General features: G+C 48.0%; 1 protein-coding gene across 5 annotated transcripts in view; it reads left to right on the forward strand.

Annotated features, from left to right (window-relative positions):
* The first annotated feature begins 1,619 nt into the window (after window positions 1-1,619).
* NAPG (NSF attachment protein gamma) overlaps window positions 1,620-19,290 on the forward strand; it is a 30,765-nt gene continuing 13,094 nt past the window's right edge. Inside the window, exons 1-12 of one of the 5 annotated variants that reach the window (XM_067699725.1) lie at window positions 1,620-1,777; window positions 3,324-3,391; window positions 5,489-5,573; window positions 6,276-6,293; window positions 6,964-6,994; window positions 7,958-8,067; window positions 8,179-8,245; window positions 8,832-8,902; window positions 9,998-10,076; window positions 11,702-11,781; window positions 12,232-12,361; window positions 13,311-15,558. In XM_067699725.1, the coding sequence (XP_067555826.1) occupies window positions 1,722-1,777; window positions 3,324-3,391; window positions 5,489-5,573; window positions 6,276-6,293; window positions 6,964-6,994; window positions 7,958-8,067; window positions 8,179-8,245; window positions 8,832-8,902; window positions 9,998-10,076; window positions 11,702-11,781; window positions 12,232-12,361; window positions 13,311-13,454 (939 nt within the window). In that variant the 5' untranslated portion in view covers window positions 1,620-1,721 and the 3' untranslated portion in view covers window positions 13,455-15,558. Of the gene's footprint in view, window positions 1,778-1,936; window positions 2,088-2,122; window positions 2,296-3,323; window positions 3,392-5,488; window positions 5,574-6,275; window positions 6,294-6,963; window positions 6,995-7,957; window positions 8,068-8,178; window positions 8,246-8,831; window positions 8,903-9,997; window positions 10,077-11,701; window positions 11,782-12,231; window positions 12,362-13,310; window positions 15,559-19,290 lie in introns of those variants that run through there. The other 4 variants (XM_067699724.1, XR_010933142.1, XR_010933143.1 and 1 more) reach the window with 4 other exon arrangements.

The raw sequence follows: 19,290 nt of genomic DNA on the forward strand, positions 1-19,290 counted from the left end.
GACCAGACTGGGGTGGGGCAAGTTTGTGGTTGCAAGGAGTCTGGGGACGCTGAGAACTCTCCCAGATGGCAGCCCACCCCTGGAGAGCCATTTGGGGTAGCAAGCTCTATTTTAAGCCTCGACCCTCTTAGCATCCCTGGCTGGGTCTGAACATGAAACAGACAATGACAGATTAACAGGAGAAAAGCATACAGATTCATTGAATAGACGTTTCAGGTGACATGGGAGTCCCATAAGGAGATGGGCACCAGAAGGCACATCTGGTTCCACGCTCACCACTGTGTCCTGCGTGTGTAGGAACAGAGCCCATTCAGAGTAGTTACAGGAAATATTAATAAAGGAATGTGTGAACAAGGGCCAACGAGGAGGAGGCTACAGACTCTGAGTGTAAATCCTTTAGAAGAACTCTGCACCCTTTCACCCTTTGGTTTTACAGGTTGACCACATTGGGTGTTTAGTTAAGTGTGATTTCACTCAAAGACGTAAGGTTTTCTGTTTCTGGACAAAGACATCAGAGACGGTCCTCCTGTACTTCCCCAGTCACCCCAGAGCGGCGGTGGACAGGCAGTCACGGCCACCACATTTCACAGCTCCTGTGTCCCCACCTCTTGAATCTGGTCTTGCCTTGCGACTTGCTTTGACCAATAAAATGGGCAGAAGTGGAGTGGACTTGGTCCCAGGAGCCGAGGCCCAGCTTCCACTGGCCCCTCTAGGATTGCTGTGGCCAGAGGACAGGACGACGGGAGGCCTCCTGCCGGGGTATGACTGTACCCAAGAGCCTAAAGGACGTGAGGATGGACGGGGAAGGGCCGAGGCCACTTCACCCAGACACCAGAGGAAGCGCAGCACATCTGCAAAAGATGCAGGTAGATTGGGAGACAGGGTGGTGGGCCCGAAAGGAAGGTCTCTTTTAATTGCTATTTTCTATTAAACAGGAAGAGTCGGCAGTCAGGCGGGGAGGCAGGGAGATTGTGTTGGAGTTCTGAAGGGAAGTGGGTGTGGACAGCCATCCCAGCGAGTGGGTGCGTTATCTGACCGGGAAAATGTACAGTCGCTCAGCAGCACAGAGGCCTCCTGGATGTCTGTGAGCATTAATTCGAGTAACGAGTCATGTCAGCAGCTGCTTTGTTTTCCTCCAGCCCCCTTCACCTGCTCTGAGCAGTTCCGGAGTCGGTGGAGAGCTGCGGTTTCCCCAAACAAGGAGAAAAGAGGCACAGAGAACCCGGGATGTTTCGAGGACACGCAGATGGGAAGCTAAAGTGATGGAGCACGGAACCCACGCTGGGTAAAGAGGGACGGGTGAATAGGGGCAGAGGGACGGCAAAAGGCGGGAGTTCTGTTGAAGGTGAACAGTTATCGAATTATCGGAGCTAGGGTTCGGTCTGTCGCACTCCCTGCCGACCTGCCAGTGGTTAGAACAGCGCCTGATACATAAAACGTGCTCAACAAAACTGCGTTCCACTGGCGAATGGAATCGCGAACCCCTTTACTACCCACTGCGCCTGCGCACTGGGCCACGCTTGAGGCCAGCCCGGGCGCTCTGCGCCTGCGCAACATCTGCCTGTGCGGCGCCTGCGCGGCTCCTGGGCCGCTTCGCTGCACTAGGTTTGAGCCTTACGGGCCCTGGTAGCGCGGCTGCGGCGCAGTACCGGCCTCCTCTTCGGCGTTCCCACGCCCATTCGGCGGGCTCTCGGCCTCCACGTCAGGGCCGCGCCGCGGAGATGGCGGCTCAGAAGATAAACGAGGGGCTGGAGCACCTGGCCAAAGCAGAGAAATGGTGAGTGAGAGGCCCAGCGCTGCCCTGGGTAGGCGCCTGGACCGGGCCCCTCCGAGGCCGGTCTGAGTCAGCACCGGGTGGGGGGTGCTGGGGCGGGGGGGGGGGCCGGGCCGGACGGGCGTGGTGGGGTCGCCGCGCCCCGGAAGCGCTGCCGTCGGACGTCAGAAGTCGTCTTGCCTGGGGCCGTGGGGGCGCCGCCGTTGTCGCGGGCACGGCTCTCCGCGTCGGCAGTTGGGATGCCGGTGCTTCCCGGCGCGTTGGGCGGCTTCCAGGCCCAACTGTATTTAAAAATCTTTAGTTTTTCCCATGTGTATGTAGCACATAAGACAATTGAGAGATTGTATCTTGTTTTTGGTGGGGTTTTTAAAAATTATGTTAAGATACAGAATATAATGAGGGCTTTGGGGTAGAGGTGGTGGATTAGAATTTTGCTTTATTGCAGCACTTCCTCAGTTGGTGGATTAGAGTAGACAGGTTGCAATTTAAGGATTTTATTTTTCCGAACAATAATGTTTTTGGTAAGCTTGAGAACTGTTTACAAATTTGAATCTTATAACAGTATTAGACAAACACAAATGTTAAATAAATTTAATTGGCAGAAAATTAAAAGGAACAAAATGAAGGGTGTACTTCTGCAGGCTCTGGGGCTTCCCTGATTCTTTGGAAGGTAACACTGTTACATGTAAGCAGGCTTTCACTAACTGAATTCAAATGTAGAATTTAAGATGGTGTTTATTTAGCGGTTCTTATGCACACCCAAGTTTGACAATGTGAAATTATCATAAAATTTTAAAAAGAGTTTCAGAAAGGGCAAATTAGATAGGGACTCAATTGATTGTCCTTTGGTGAGGTGTCTAAGATGCCGTGTGATCCTGGGATCCTGGAAAGCAGTTTGTCGTGCTTTCCCGTCATCCTGTCTCTGGTTGTCCTTCCTGTTCACTGGTGGTTAACTGCAGTCTTTTTTGCTGATTCCCTGTGTCTCTCTGAGTGTTTGGTTCTGTAGTCTTTCTGGCCTCTCTCTCCAGTCTCCCTGCGGGTCTTCACGGGTGTGACAGGTGCTGATGATTCTGGTAATCTCCGGCCTTTCCTGAGCTGCAGTCTCACGAGTCCACCTGCTTATTGCTGTGCTTCAGCCTACCTCAAGCTTCTGTGCGTCTCAGGGCTTGTTACACCCTGGATTGCTGCTGCTGCCACTCCCGGGGTCCTGGTTCAGCAGGGCTGGGCTGGGGCTCAGCACTTCATACATTTCTAGCGCACTTCTGCGTGATGCTGCTCATCTGGGGATCAGGCCTTGAGAACCTCCACTCCCCTTGGATGCTATACAGACATTTCAAAAGGGGGAAACCATGTCTATGACAGTGGGAGGGAAAGTGGTGAGGTTGTTTGTAATTGTCAGTAAGTTTGGATGGAGGTGGGCGAGATGGGGACTGTGTACCTGATGGTCCCCCCCTCCCTTTTTAATGACCTACAAGATCCTTATAAGCAGGGTTCTGACTTAGGAGTGTGGTTGGTAACTTCTGTTAAATGTGTCTCTCTTTCATTTTAGCCTGAAAACTGGTTTTTTAAAATGGAAGCCAGATTATGACAGTGCCGCTTCTGAGTATGGAAAAGCAGGTACGTGTGACTGTAGCCCTGTCCCTGCAGTGTGTAATCTTGAAGCAGGCTGGTAACTTCATCTCGGCATAGTTCTCACTCTTAATGCTTCCTATATAGTATTTGCATTGTTAAACCCTGCACTTTTCCACTTCCTGTTTTCAGATGTCGAGTTCTGAGCTGTAGACCCAGCCGCCTCTCCCTCTCCCACGAGTGCAGATGGCACGGCGGGTGCACCTGCAGGCTTTTAACATCGTTCATATGTTCTTGAACTTCACTCAGTTGATACTACTTCTGGGAGTTTGGTCATATTTTTTACTACCTATTACTGAATAAAGATTTTTCTCGTTGGCTTTTTAAAACCTTAGGCTTATCTTCCGCATGCGCACGGAGCGTGTTTGGCTCTCGCTCTTGATGACCCTCCTGTGGAGATGCACTGATATGTGTTCATGAAGAGTTAAGCTCATATGTATGTTTTATTGCCTTTATCTGCATATGAGATAAAAACAACCTGAAATTTGCAACAGAAAGGGAATTTGTTAAAAATTTAGCATTTTAAGTTATGGAATGATAGTTTTCAACATATCCGTGATTATTTTGGTTATAAAGCATAATACGATTTTGAAATACCCTGGACACATTTTACTGTGTGTTTCAGCAGTAGCCCTGATCACATTTGTAGAAATCACCTAGGAAATGTGCTTTTGGCAAACTTTAGTTTTAGTATGTCACCAAGAAGAAAGAAGTCAGTAAATTGAAACTAATAGAAAGAAGTCAGATAAATTGAAACTAATAAGCATAATGTAGGATGTATTTTCTAGATAATAAAAGAAATGACAACAAATTAATCTTTAGCGCTTTTATTTAAGTCTTGAGTAAATTCTCTGTTGCATTATGGAAATTACTGTACCTCATATTTAGAAGGAAAATTATTAGAAGTTCAAATTTTACATGGATTTTATGGACACCTTGTACAAGAACACCTTTAACTGGAGGGCACAACATTTTGCAAGTATCCTCCATGAGGGAAATTTAACACAGAGTTGTTATGTATGTATCTGTGACCATGAGCTGCTTTCAGAAATGAATATTTCAAGTCAGATTTTCCCATGAAAACATCTTTTGTTTATTTTCGTTAAGGGGTTATGCAAGATACATTTCATCAGTAAATTTTTCAAAGAGAAAAATGTAGAAATGCAGGGATGAAAATAGTTTGTCATTTGTTTATTTTCTACATTTTGTTAAATGTAATTTTAAGAGTGTGGGTGGTTTTTTTGTTTTGTTTTGTTTTGTTTTTTGTGGTACGCGGGCCTCTCACTGTTGTAGCCTCTCCCATTGCGGAGCACAGGCTCCGGACGCAGAGGCTCAGCGGCCATGGCTCACGGGCCTAGCTGCTCCGTGGCATGTGGGATCTTCCCGGACCAGGGCACGAACCTGTGTCCCCTGCATCGGCAGGCGGACTCTCAACCACTGCGCCACCAGGGAAGCCCTAAGAGTGTGTTTTTAACAAACAATGTTTTCTTAAAGCAGTATCCTTTTCATTTATTTGTAAGCAACACTTTGTAAGTTTTCCAAAGTCTGTAAGATCGTATTTAAAGATTGTGCCAAAAAGGAAGATTTATTATAAAAATATTGAGTGTGTTTATTAGACTTCAGTTTCAGAATAATTTAAAAGATAGAATAAGCCATAACTAAAGCACTGTTTCTATTATTAAATGTGAAACTGGTGAGGTAAGGTGCTGTTTTAGTGACAGTGCCTGTAGTTTGGGTGTGTTGGTTTGACTGATGCCGTCTTAGTTTCCCAAGCTTAGATGGTGGTGTTAGAAAGACTTGGGCTTGAGTGGAAGGAGTACTGATTTATTGCCAATAGTGTACAATTAAGAAAAAAAAAACCTTTTGAAAATCTTGTAAGTTATTGATAATCAAAAAAGTTGTAAGAAAATGGCTTAGAAAAAAGTAGTATTTATAGTTTTATGAAATTTCCTAAGTATTTGATTAAAATAAGTGTTAAGTTTATTTTCTGATACTTCACATGTCATGCACATTTTGGTAAGGATTTATTTGAGGTTTCTTTAAATGATGGAAATAGACAGTCTATATATTTTTTCTCTCTTTCAGCTGTTGCTTTTAAAAATGCCAAACAGTTTGAACAAGCAAAAGACGCCTGCCTGAGAGAAGCTGTCGCCCACGAGAATAACAGGGCGTATCTTTTCAGCCTTTAGAGATTGTTATAAATTTGCTGCATGTGGAGTACAGTGCTATTAAATTAGAAGCCACTTAGAAAAATACTGCATGTCTAAACTCTGAAAGTGCATTTATAGAGACTTGGTCATAAGGTCCACACTGCTTTGCAGAGCTGCGTTTGAGAGTTTATTTCTGTTGTTTCTGGATTTGCTTCATGATGGTTTTACTTGGGATGAAGTGAGGGAGATATAGAGACAGGTGCTGAAAAATGAAGAAGTGGCACGGTTATTAGAGACATGTTAACTGCTCTATAAATATTTTAAAAATGTAGTTTTCCTCCGATATTTGAAATAAAATTTTTAAGTAGTTTAAAACAAATTTTCCTGAGGTATTTTATAATCTTATCAACTAAAAAATGTTTATTTTACCTCACTTGCAGATTATGGATATAATAACCTTGCATTTTAGTAAAACTTCAAGTTAATGCATCATGGAAGTAGCTTAAAAATCGATGTGTTTTGTCAGTGTTTTTGTGAATTACATAGTTTTTAGGAGACAGCTACAGGTGATAAATTTTTCTTCTTTTCCTGATTTGTAGGGTTCGTCTTTTCAAACAAACTGGGACAGTGATTTAGTTAACCTTGTTTTTTAAATAGTAGATCTTTAGAAACTATTGATTTGCTTTTTTTTCCTTAATTTTGACTTTGTTACGTCTATTCAGTCTTTTTCATGCTGCCAAGTAAGTAAATATTCTCCATGTGTTCATGTATTTGTAGATTATTATGTTTTAAATGTTGCTTTTTCTTAGGTCAGTAAATTTTTCCTAAGTTATAAATTCAGAAATAGTGAATTAATTTGTATTGATTTAAATAAAATAGTCATTTCCATTTGTTTCAGTCTTCACCTGAACCTTAAAAATGAAGTCACTCCTAAGATAATTCAGTGTTTAAGTTAAATCACCATCATATTTTTAGGACCGTTTTGTTCAATAACCTATGAAAAAACGAGTTAGAATCTCTTTTTTCCCCTCTTTTTTAATAGTTAATGGTGCCTGTGGAGAGAAGCAGGAAGCTTTCTTTTGCTTTTGTGGAGAAAAACACTTACTTGTTTCAAAACTTGGATTTAGGTTTGTCAACTACAGTAGAAAGTCATTTAACCTCTCTGACCTTTACTTAACTTTGCATCTGCAAAGTGAAATCCCTTTACCTCAGATGTCTGTTGTTTCCAAGGCATTATTGCCCACGTAAATAAAAGGAAGAAAAATTATGTTGTGTTGTAATGAGAGCCTAAAGTAAGTATGTGTTGTCTGAGCCAGTTTTAATTGATGAAGCTTCTCATGTCTGTGGTAGAAAGCTTCTCTTCCCCCATCTCATCAAGATCTCATCTGAGAACTTATATTCTCTCTGCAGAGCTTATGAACAAGCCGGCATGATGCTGAAGGTCAGTACCGTTGTGTCACAGCTGCTCTATAGGTAAAATGAGTTACAGTTTGAAGTTCCCATAAGAACAAGACCAGCAAGTTTTGTATCCTAAAGAATTTGTTAACTTAGTGAAGGACAGACTTGAAAACAACCTGTGCAAGGTCAGCACGGAGATACAGTATGTCAACCCTAAATAGATAATACCTAAAATCTTTACATCTAGCTTTTACATGATTTTTCTTCAGTTTTTAAAAAAAGTTTTGAATTGGAGATATTAGACATAAGGAGCACATGATGCTGAGACTTGGAGTTTACTAATAAGATACGTAGGGTTACTCTGTTGATGGCGCTCAGAGTAAGAGGGCTGCAAGCGCAGGTGAACGCAGGGCTTGCTGAGATGGAGGAGGCCGGCCTGGGTGTGCAGGAAGTGGGGAGAAACACGCCCCTGGAGGAGGCCGGCTGCTGCACAGCCCCACTCGCCAGTGCCATGTGGGGCGCAAGCCTGCAGATGCCGTAGCCTATGACATGTTTAAAATGCGAAGCCACAGAACAGACCTCCTGTGAAAGTATCTGACTTTAAGATATGGAGGGTTGAAGCAAGCCATCCTCGGAAATGACACACAGCCCTTGGGCTGCCAGTTTGCAGCCTTTGGCACAGGCCTTGTATGTAGTAGGAGCTCATAAGTATTCCAGGAATTGTAAATGCTTAGAAAACTGTGAAGAGCAAGTATTTTGGTTTCTACTGTGTGTGTAGTTTCCCTGAAACTCTGTGAAGGGATGAACTCTGCAGAAATCAACTGATGCGTTTTTGGTTTAGCAAAATGAAGCTTGATGGAGAGAGTGACCATGTGAACGCATTTCATTTTCAATATGTTTATTATTGTATTATGTTTTGGGTCCTTTGCTTTCTTGAATTTCAGATTGTTAATTCTGTATTTAAGTTGTTGCACTTACTGGTCCATGCTGTATTGTTTGCCTAAAGGAGATGCAAAAACTCCCGGAGGCTGTTCAGCTGATTGAGAAAGCTAGCATGATGTACCTGGAGAACGGCACCCCGGACACAGCAGCCATGGCCTTGGAGCGGGCTGGAAAGTGAGTGTGTGGACACAGGTCTCTGCGTGGAAGTCTTTTTGTTTTAATAAAGTCCTTTGTAAAACAAGTTTTCTATTTCTCATGTAAGTCAGATTTTCTTGTCTAATTTAGGCTTATAGAAAACGTGGATCCAGAAAAGGCTGTGCAGTTATATCAGCAGACAGCTAATGTGTTTGAAGTAAGTTTGAATTTTTTTTTCTTTGAGTATATAGAATTTTATGTTCATGATATATAGGAAAACAGAGAAATGCAGTGGCTGCTTTGAAAACTTTTCTGTGCTCACAGCTGAACTCTTGTTTTCTTCTGTTAGTAGTGAGATGGCTTAGCAGCTTTGGAGGAATTCCCACCCCCACCCCACCCCCCGATCCAGTGCTATTACCTTTTTTTTTTAAGATTTATTTATTATTTATTTTATTTATTTTTGGCTGCATCAAGTCTTAGTTGTGGTGTGCAGGATCTTTCGTGGCGGTGCGGGCTCTTCGTTGTGGCACATGGGCTTTCTCTCTCTCGTTGTGGCGTGCGGTCTCCAGGGCGTGTGGGCTCTGTAGTTGTGGCGTGTGGGCTTAGTTGCTCCATGGCTTGTGGGATCTTAGTTCCCTGACCAGGGTTCGAACCTACGTCCCCTGCATTGTAAGGCAGATTCTTTACCACTGGACCACCAGGGAAGTCCTCAGTGCCATTACTTTTTTATCAGAAATTGTTAGGGGAAGAAAAAGATTCCTACATTGAAGCAGCCAACACTCCCTTCTCTTGGATTCCTGCAGAATGAAGAGCGCTTACGACAGGCAGTTGAATTACTAGGAAAGGCCTCCAGGCTGCTGGTGCGAGGGCGCAGGTACGTGTCATAGAGCTGTGCTCCTGTGTCCCTGTGACCTTCTGGCCACAGGGACAGGCTTGTTAATCTTTTGGTGTAACCATGGGCACACCAGGCTACAAGACAGCAGCACGTTGGATTAAATTTTGAAAGATCTGCCGCTTCTCTAAAGTGTCATCCCAAAATGTATCGTGCGTTGTGCTCTTGTTGGCTAAGCCCTGACTCAGCAACTTGGGAGGGGGCAGTTGTCTTGTTCTGTTGTCTGGGTGGGTGGTGATGCCTCTCAAGGACAAGTATCCGTATGAGCTAAGTGACAAGATGCCCTAAGTGCTCACCCAGGAAAATTGACAGGTTACGGCAGCCAAATAGCGTCGTTAGACAGGGTACTGATTTTTTCTCCTTCACACTTAGGACCTATGGCACAAATAGCCGGACCCCAGAAACCTAGAATCCTATGGATTTTCCTTTTGTGTTTTACTTCAACTTAAGCTTAGTAAACAATCTCCCTTATTAATAAAATTCTGCAAAGGAAAATATGTGAGAGTAGATGGAAGAAGACTGTTGAGGGTCAAAGTGGCAAGAAGGACCTTGTTTCGCCTCTCCCTGTCTACTCTCCCCTGCTGCGCGTTCTGGCCCCAGGAGCTGTCGGGGTCATGAAGGCCGCGGTGGGCGTGTGAGGGCCCGGTGGGGGTCCTGGTTCCTGGGAGCCAGTGCTCTTGGGGCGTCTGCACGGCCTTTCAGTGAGGGAAAGGGATCCGCGGAGACTGAGTCAGGGCTGGGCTCCGGCACGTCTCACAGATGCTCACAGAGCGGTTTGTTGGACTTGCTGGGTGCTCATTAATGGATGGTCCTTACCAGACCTAAAACTCCGCATATGAAGCGGCCTGTCCTTGAGTTCTTTCGCCCTGTCTGCTTGGTGTCTTAGAAGGGCGAGTCTGACATTTAGAAGGCAAGCCGAGTGAGCAGAGCTTACGGAAACACGGGTTATGGAGCAGTCGTTACAGTGCCTGATGTGGTCTTTACTTCTCTAAAACCTGTAACATCAAGTACATTATAGGACCTCTGCTGTGGATCACTTAGACCCGCCTTGTTCTGCATTTCTTATTTTGTCTTTAGGTTTGATGAGGCGGCACTCTCTATTCAGAAAGAAAAAAATATTTATAAGGAAATTGAGAATTATCCAACTTGTTATAAGGTATGCTTTGAAAGTGCTTATATTTGGCTTTTCCTTAGATCATTTTTCATATTGGTGTAACTGTGTACCTAAGACCGGGTTCCCTGAATGTTTGTTTATTTTTAAAATAATACCTTATGGGCCTCTATTTTTGGCCAAGATGGAGTAAGCCCACTATCACCTCTCTCCTGATCACAGCTAACACTGCTAGGCAAAACAGAAGGCTGTGCCCCTCGGACCCTGAAAAGTGAGCAGCCAAGAGGGCTGGAGGGCAGGGAGCACAGGGCGGCTTTCCTCCCCGAGTGCCCCCCGCCCCATCTGTCTAACCAGAGGGGCTCAGAGGAGAGGCCCCACGTCTCCTGCTCCTTCTCCCTCGGCTCCTCTGCAGCTGAGCCCTGGTCGTGGAGTTGCAGCTGGGATGGTGGTGCAGGCGGATGAAACACTGTCTGCCCCAGTCGGAGGAGCTGGGAAGATGAGCTCAGAGAGCCAGGAGAAGAGCCCAGAGAGGAGGGCTGGAAGTGGGCCCTCCCCGCCCCCCCCAGTACGCGCGCGCGCGCGTGGCTGTGAGTGGGGGGGGGCACTCCAGCTGCGTGTGCAGGGCACACCCAGAGCAGCGGAGCAGGTGGCTGAACTAAGACTAGAGCCACTGCCCAGAAAGCAGACAGAACGTGCAGCCTGAGCCCGAGATCGTGGGAGGGCCCTGCAGTGTCCAGGGGGCAGTCCCAGGTGACTCAACATAGAACGGGTCAGGAAAGTGTGACCGTTGTCAGGAGGAAGGACCACAGAGGGGACCCGGATGTTGGAGTCACCAGGTCAGGACCAGGAAGCAGCTGTCACAGCTGCTCCATGGGGCAGAGGTGAACATGGGCGAAATAATGGACAAAAGGACTGATTTTTATTTTTTTAATAGAAACTATAAATGAACTAAATGAGAATTTTAGAACTGAAAAAGCAGTGTCTGAAATAAAATACCGGATGGGCTTTTATATAAATAAAATAAGCAGATGGGCTTAATCTGAAAACGGAGATGACAAAAGATCAATAAAAGTTGTCTGAAAAAATAGATATAAAAAAGATTGAAAAATACTTCGTGAAGAGCTCTTTTGCCGATAAGATCTTATCAGTTGTGTCTGTGGTCTCAGTCCTTTTGTTGGCTTATAAATAGTGTCTATTTCTGTTACATGAAGTTTCCATTCATTTATCTTTTCCTCGTATCTCTTGAAGAATTCCAAAGTAGAATTGCAGAGTTATGCCCCCTGCTTCTTGTTCCCTTTTCAAAATGAAACCTATATAAGCATTTAGAGGAAATTTTCTGTAAATTGTGCAGTGGCTGTGTTCTGGGGCTTTGTTTCTCCAAGTGTGGCCCTCAGACTGGCGGGACCACGACCACCTGGGAGCCGGTGAGGAGCAGTGGACTCTCAGGCTTCCCCACCACCAGCTCCACCGTCTCCAGCAAGACCCCCGGGTGGGGTGTGCGCATTGGAGTTTGAGGTGCGGTGTTCTGGGGTGTTCTCCCCCCAGTGTCCTGTGGAGGTGGCTGCAGAATTCACGAGTCTCTCCAGGTGCAAACCGAGTCAAATTCCAGGTGTCAGGAAATTGACTTCTGCAGGGATATGATCTTGGCCTAATCACCTCTTTTGTTTTAGAAAACAATTGCCCAAGTCTTAGTGCATCTGCACAGAAATGACTACGTGGCCGCAGAGCGCTGCGTCCGGGAGAGCTACAGGTAAGACCTGCCAGTGCACGGCTGCTTCTCCGCCCCAGCTCACTGCCTAGGTAGGCAGTCCTGGCTGTGGAACGGGGTTTTTGTTTTCTGTTTTTTTGTTTTTAATATAGTTCAGAGCAATATGAGTGCGTGGCTAGAATTTCAGCTTCTGCAGCAGAATTTTTATGAGTTGTGTTCTTTCCTGTGTTTTTCTCCTGGGGGCTTCCGTGGAATTGAGTGATTTTGTGATATTTGCCATCTAAGAAAAAAATAACAAGAGAAAGAAAAGTCTTCAGGTTGTATGTTACAGGAAGGTCAGGCTATAAGGGGTTTTCTCCTTGGCCATGTTTAAACCGAGCAGCCTGAGGCCAGGCACCCTGGCTCCGGGGCCCCGGGTTCTCCGCTGTCGGCCGTCCGGTGTGGGTGGGTGCGCCGAGGGCCGGACGCAGACGTGCCGTGTGCTCCCCACAGCATCCCTGGCTTCAACGGCAGTGAGGACTGCACCGCCCTGGAGCAGCTGCTCGAGGGCTACGACCAGCAGGACCAGGACCAGGTGGCCGAGGTCTGCAACTCGCCCCTGTTCAAGTACATGGACAATGACGTGAGTGCCTCCTCTCGGCCCTCCCTCCCTCTCCCATGCGCTCGTAAGGTTTCTCCCTCTGCTGTTTGCCTGGAGCTGCTGCTCAGAGAGGAGGCTCACGACGGGTGCGCGTTGCCTGGCTGGCCGGCTGCTGGGGGGTTTGCCGTGGGCGACGCCCGCTCCTCCTCCGTCTGCTGGCCTCCCTCCAGGGTGCTGGGTTAGTGAGTTTCTCTCAGGCTCACGGTCTCAGGGCCCATGGTGCGTGGCCTTTGTGGGTCGGCAGGCCTGTTGGAATCCCACTTCTGAGAGCACCCGCTGTGGGGTGCAGGGTGGTGGCTGACGGTCTGAAGCTCAGTTTACTCATCTGTAAACGTGGGGCAGCTGGCCCCCGTCTTGCTGCCTGTGGTGACAAGTGGATGAGTCGGGAGGGGCCTGTCCCCCCACAGTGGGACGCCCGCTGTGATCAGGCTTCTCTTCTTCCCAGTTTCCCTGTTCAGTAGATTCATGAGCGCCTGCTCATTGCATTTGGTCTGGTGGCTTTAGTCTTGTGATGGTATCAGATCAGTGTAAGACCTTGGTAGTTTGTTTTTTTCTTAATAAAATGATGTACTTGGAGGAACCAGTGCTTTTCTAGGTAAATTCTGGCATCAGCTTTTGTAAGTTTGTGTTTTCAACACTGACTCAGCAGATGGTTATTTCGTAAGGACCAGAAGCGTCCCTCAGCTCGTGTGTCCGGTTATCTGATTCCTCAGTGTGCCGTAGAATTGAGGTTTTCCTCGTCGTGCCCCTGCCCCACCCTGGTCACAAGCCCCGATGGCTGAGCAGCGTTGGGTTTTATGGTGGTCTTTCCGTCTGAGTGGTATCCGGGGTTTTTGGGGACGGAGAGCAGGCTCGTCTCACAGGTGACTCCGGGGAGGCGTCGCGGGTCAGGCCTGAGTGTCCAGTCTGAGCAGTGCTTTGTCGTTGACAGTACGCGAAGCTGGGCCTGAGCCTGCTGGTCCCAGGAGGGGGAGTCAAGAAGAAGGCGGCGGCCCCCCCGCAGGCCACGCCCAAAGGCCACGCCGCCCCCGCCGCTGAGGACGAGGAGGACGAGTATGCAGGAGGGCTGTGCTAGGCACTTGTCCCCTCACAGACCCCACATGGCCCGGATGTCGCCGCACGGCCCGGGGCGCGGCCAGACCTCACGCCATCCTGGCTCTGATGCTGGTAAAGACAAAGTCTTAGCTCCCATTTCCTGGACCACCCGTCCTGCCCACTGCCTGTGAAGCATTTTTTTCTTTCCATGATAAGAGCTCTTCTCAGACACCAGCAGGCATTAACAGAGAAATGTACTGTCGCATTTTAGGACAGTTGACTTTAAAATTGGCAAACCAAATTCTAGACAGATCTATTGTAAACAAAGGTAATAGGCATAGATAGTCTTAGATAGCCTTTTCTCTTGGGCTCTTGTAATTTATTGTTAGAGAAGTTTTTTTTGCATTTTATTTAATAATTGCTGTTAAAAGTGATGTTTACTGGTTAAACAAAATAGTATTTTAAACATTTGTTATGCCTTCAGAAGGAAATTTATCCCCCGTGATAATCAGAGGCATTTAAATTGTTCAATCTTCAGAGGCGAGATTGCGACAGGAAGCTGTTTTGAGCCTTACAATGTTACTTATCTCAATACAAGATGCATCTGAAGTCTCATGTGTAAGTTTGAACATTTTGAAGGGTGGCACATTACAGTGATTCTGTAAATGTCTTCAGTTGTCTCTGGAATATGGGTATTTTTCCACCTGAAACACATAGTGATGGTCTCTGAACCCACCAGGTTGTTGACCGACTGGGACTAATGAGGACCTTTGTCCTGAGTTTGCACAGTGTGGTGGTTTCCATCAGGCTGGGGTGCATACGTGGCTTCCCTCTGCGTCGTCCAGGGCTGTGACAGGACAGCAGCTTGACTCAGGAGGTGCTGTCTGTAAACCTCCTGCATGTGGCTGAAAGGCGGGGGCTGAGTTTCAAGGGCTGGGCTGCCGCTGTCTAGTGCTTTCTGGGTCTTTCCTGACGGGTCATTTTCGAGGCGTTCCTCTCCCTGTGCACAGAGCCATCTCCCTGTCCCCTGACTGGAAAGAGGCCCAGACACCACAGTGCGCTCTGCAGGAGACGCTGCCCGCCTGGCTTCCCGGGCTCGGATCTGCTGGCCTCCCTGGGATCCTGGGGTGGGTCATCATGAGTGGTCGCAGCCACGCTGGGCTCTGTGGCGGGTTCGGGGAACGTCCTCTCGGGGCCCGTGTGCCGGAGTGGTTGGGCAGTGGGATGGACTCTATCAGAAGTCTGGTGCAGAACACTAATCCACGCAATCTCTCCAGTCCCCCTGTTGCCTGCGTGGCTCTGCGCACTTCCAGTCACTGTTTGGAGACACTGAGTGGTGGTCTCAGTAAAGCCATGTTTAGGCGTTTGTGGTTAATGACGTGTTAAGAGTTCTGAGGCCCCGTCCTCCTGCTGTGCCCTCCAGATCCAGTTACACTTCAGGAGTCTTATGCTGATGTGCATTTGAGCTACTTAACAATCCCTATCAACAGATTCGGCAACACTTAAAAGGTATTTTAGACCGTTTCCTGTAGACCATATTATCCATTACGGCTTTGGAAAAAAGCTTTTATTTCTCTTTTCTTACATATTAAACAAAAATGAGGGCTGAGTCGAAGGGTCCTGTAGCAGCTGTGGGACTGGGCCTCACAGCACAGGAGGCTTGAGCTGGGGCCTCCTCCACACCAGCCCCTTCTTGGCCTTCATGTCAGAACTCGTGTGCGGGGCGTGTGGGTGTCTCTGACGTCACGGCTGTTCTGCGTGGTGTCTAGTGAGGAGCATCTCGTTTTCCCCTCATAGAAGCCTTTACCCTGAGGGGACACTCAGAAGTGGGGAACTGGTGTTCACAGCAGGAAGAGGTGTCTCCAGAGCTCATGTCATCACGTTACCAAAGTGGGCGTCTGTCTGCATGGGTGTGCTCAGGATCCAGCCGTCAGCGTTCTGTTGTGTTGTAAGCGAAGCAGGCTACAAAGTCTAGGTAATATATCGAATTTATTTGTACATATGCAGAGTATGGTATTTGTGTATGGAAACTGCTTTATTCCTCTTATTTCCAGCTCTGATGAATAATATCAAATGTGATATGGAAATGCAGGTTATTGCTTCTATAGGATATAATTATGAAAATAAAATCTGAAACTCTATAAGTATGATCATTCTTTTTATTATTATTCATTTTGCTTGGTTTATTTCCCTTTTTTTCCAAAGATACATCTTCAGCTATTTACATGATCCCAGCCGTGCTGGACAAGAACAATATTTCGTCTGTTCTTGTAAGTTGTGCCTTATGCCGGGAGTCAGTTAAGTCCCTCTGGGGGTTACTTCAAATGCGTGGAGCTTTTTAAGGTGCCAGTCATCCTGCTACTGTCACACTGTGCTCTCTGGCCTTGGTGAGGTGGGAGGCTTCAGCACACCTTCTAAGAGAGTAATTCTTTCATCGAGTTAAGTGAGAGAAAAATACCCAGGAGGTGAGAAAACTGAAATGGCATTGTTTGCATTTATACATAGTTGACACCTTAGTTACCAGCGGATTTACTAAAATTAATCACACGTTTATTGAGTGAGTGCTGTGTAATGCTGGCCTGTCCTCTGGGGAATGGGGATCGGTAGTAGGATTTGACACCAGGATTTGGTGGAAGTTGGAGTAAGAGGTGGAGAGAATGCAGGGGACGGAGGGGCTTGGGTGCAATGCGATTTTGGTTTCCCTCAGGACACCTTGGCGTGTTCTGAGTGGCCTTGTGGTCCCCCTGGCGTTTGTGAAGACGGGTCAGCTGGGAAAGACAACAGAAGCCGTCTCCCTCTGTCTCCCTCTGTCCCCGCCCCCATGTTTTCATTAGGTTGGTATCAAGAAAAGGCTCGTCACCGACTTTAATTTGATACTAAATTTAAGGACATAAAAAATGTCTTGAAGGAAAAAAGGACTGAGGCAAACATCCCTTTCGAAAAAGGAGAGCAACCCTTTTCCATTTGAGTGTTTTTTTAAATGGTCAAGGGGCCTTTGCCCATGGAAAGAACTTACATGGCTTTTAATAACAGTCAGTGGTACTGATTAAAATTCCCCTAAAAAATAGCCCCACTTACAAACTAGGTGAACTAAATCCCCTTCGAATTTAAGGTAGAACATTTTAAATTATATTTATAAATCTTTTATTTCTGATTCTCCCAAAGCTTTCAAGAGGCCTAAATAGGGCCGTTTTAAAACTTAGCTTTCAAAATCTCAGTAAGCACTTAGCTAACTTGTATACGTACAGTAAATCTTGTGTGTATTGTTTGTAAATGTGAATGAATGTGACCTCCGCCAGGGGGCGCCTTGATTCTCTCCCGGGCAGCAAGTCTCCGGACGTTGAGCCAGTATTAACAAATACAGAAGCGCTCAACAGAGGTGGCTCTATTCATTGAAGTTGGCCGGCCCCTCGTCAGGCTCTGTCACTCTGTGTTACCACCGTTATCTAGCACCTTTCAAACCAAATGGATGTAACATTGCTAAGTCCACGGAAACGTACTGTACCTTACGGAGTGGTTTCGCCCACCCTCCACACCTCACTTAGAGGGGCTGAGTGTACCCCACACCTCAGGTTTCAAGAAGCATATGAGTCCCTGCCCCCCAGGATCCAGCCACGCTGTCTCGGGTGATTGTTGGCCTCCAGGTTTCCAGGTGTCGGAATGTCAGAGCCAAACCATAAAGTTGATTGAAGCTAAGCTGGGCTCGGGCTGTGATTTCCCAGAGGTGATACATGGGCAGCGTGGTGGTCGGGAGAGAAGGAGAAATCAGAAACAGAGTTTGTTCGACCTGCCCTGTTGGCACTTGGAGCTTGTCCATGACTCCTCCCTAGAGCCCGTCGCCAGCCCCTCTTGGGTGGGCTTCCTGCGTGGAGCAGGGCAGCGGTCTGCCCTGAAGACCTCGGCAGTGAGCACTGTCGCCTGCACGGCCGGTGGAGGATCCATACACCCTCAGGCCCTATTCACCCGATGACCGTGGGTTGAGTCAGAGCCACGTGGCCCCAGAGAGTGGTGGCTGTGGCCCTGGCCCTGCCCCTCATCCCGCTGGGCCCATGGACAGTGCAGGAATCGGTCACGGGCACATACTGCTTACCGTAAATTCATGTCAGGTTGGGGACTGGGTGACAGAAGTCACTGCATCTCATGGGGGTCAGACTGACCCTGGGCACCCAGAGGAATGTGTCGTCTCTGAGCTGCAGGCATCATCGTCTAGGAGGTGCACAGACCCTGTTCCCCGAGGGTGTCCACGCGCGACCCACGCCCAACTCCGGCAGCAGTGATGGGCTTGGAGGCGCGCTTCAGCCAGGGCCAGCTTCATGATTTTCGGGGCCCAGGGCAAAATGAAAATGGAGGGCCCTTTGTTCCAAACTCAGGCAGAAAGCCTTCTTCCCTTCCTTTGTGTCCCTCTGCCTGCCTCGCCCTGCCCCGCCTTTGTCTTCAGGGCCAGTCTTTGGGGAGAGCACCTCGTGGGGGCATCGGCCCTGCCAGCAACTCGGCCCAGAGGTTGCCACAGGGGCGGGGGGCCCCCCAACATCTAAGGCTCCAAGCCCCAGCACATCCCCCACCGCCCCATAGCACTTCGCTTACAAAACACAAACCCAAAGGCAAAATTCTTAAACTCCAGGTGACCTCAGGGATGGCCCCTCTGGGTTCTGCGGGCCCTGTGCCACTGCAGAGATCGCCGGAAGCAGGGTTGTCTGGGCCGGGCCCCACTGCAGGGCAGCCGGCGGACGGCCTGGGTGCAGGTGTAAACGTGCTCCTTCCGCAGCAGCAGTTTCCTGTTTGGATGTGCACCCTACCCTGGACGTGACTCCAGCCTGGGGCAGCTCCCCCAGGCCCTGGGGGTCTAGTTCCGGGCTCCACTGCAGGAGGGTGGATGGATTTGATCCTTCAGCCCAGAAGCCCTCCGGCCTCTCAGGCCCTTTACTGCCCAGGGAACAAATGGCATTTCTCCTGCTGGTACTAAGCCAGCCTCCTTGAATTACTACTAAGCTGGGAGGCCCCCCTGGGGTGGGGGGAGGGGATCAGAGGTTTAAAGAAACCCAGACTCTTCAGTCTGCAGTGGAGACGCCCCAGAACCAGTGGGAAGGCTGCTGAGGGTGGGGGGTAAACCAGTGGCCCTCAGCCACTGCAGCCATCCCGCTCCTCAGGACGGGGAAGCACAGGATGCTGCACCAGAGAGCTGAGGTGCACGTCAGAGGAGTGATCTCAGTGAGCCCGGACTGGGGCGTTTTCCCATACACAGAAAAGCGGATGTCTGGTTTTCTTTAATTAAGTGATCTTTGATGTCCCATCTACCTGGGGTTTGTTGCAAAACCCCCTCTGTATCCTGGCTTCTCCCTTACCTCTTCAGAGCAGTCCCTCACAGGTATCTGAGAGGCTGCCTCCCGACTTGAAGTTCTTAGAAAGTCTGCTGAGTAAAACATAATTCTCAACTTTTAGGTTGTGCTTTTTTTCCCCCCCCAGTTGATGGCCTTTATCTGTGGGCTGTCTCCCTCCTCCCCCCCCTTTTTGGCTTGTTTAATAACAAGCAGGTTTGTGACTCTGCCTGAAATGCCCAGTTTCTTAGGAGGATCTTTAACATTTTTTGTCAGTGTTTTATCAACATTTTTTATCAGTCGTAGAACTGCACAGGTCGTGCATGATTAAAAGTCTGGCAAATCACCACTTTATTTCTACAACTCCTATACTTTTTTTTTTTTTTTGCGGTACACGGGATCTCACTGTTGTGGCCTCTCCCGTCGCGGAGCACAGGCTCTGGATGCGCAGGCTCAGCGGCCATGGCTCACGGGCCTAGCTGCTCCACGGCATGTGGGATCTTCCCGGACCGGGGCACGAACCTGTGTCCCCTGCATCGGCAGGCGGACTCTCAACCACTG

Source organism: Pseudorca crassidens, chromosome 12, assembly GCF_039906515.1.
Source record: "Pseudorca crassidens isolate mPseCra1 chromosome 12, mPseCra1.hap1, whole genome shotgun sequence".
Taxonomy (NCBI): domain Eukaryota; kingdom Metazoa; phylum Chordata; class Mammalia; order Artiodactyla; family Delphinidae; genus Pseudorca; species Pseudorca crassidens.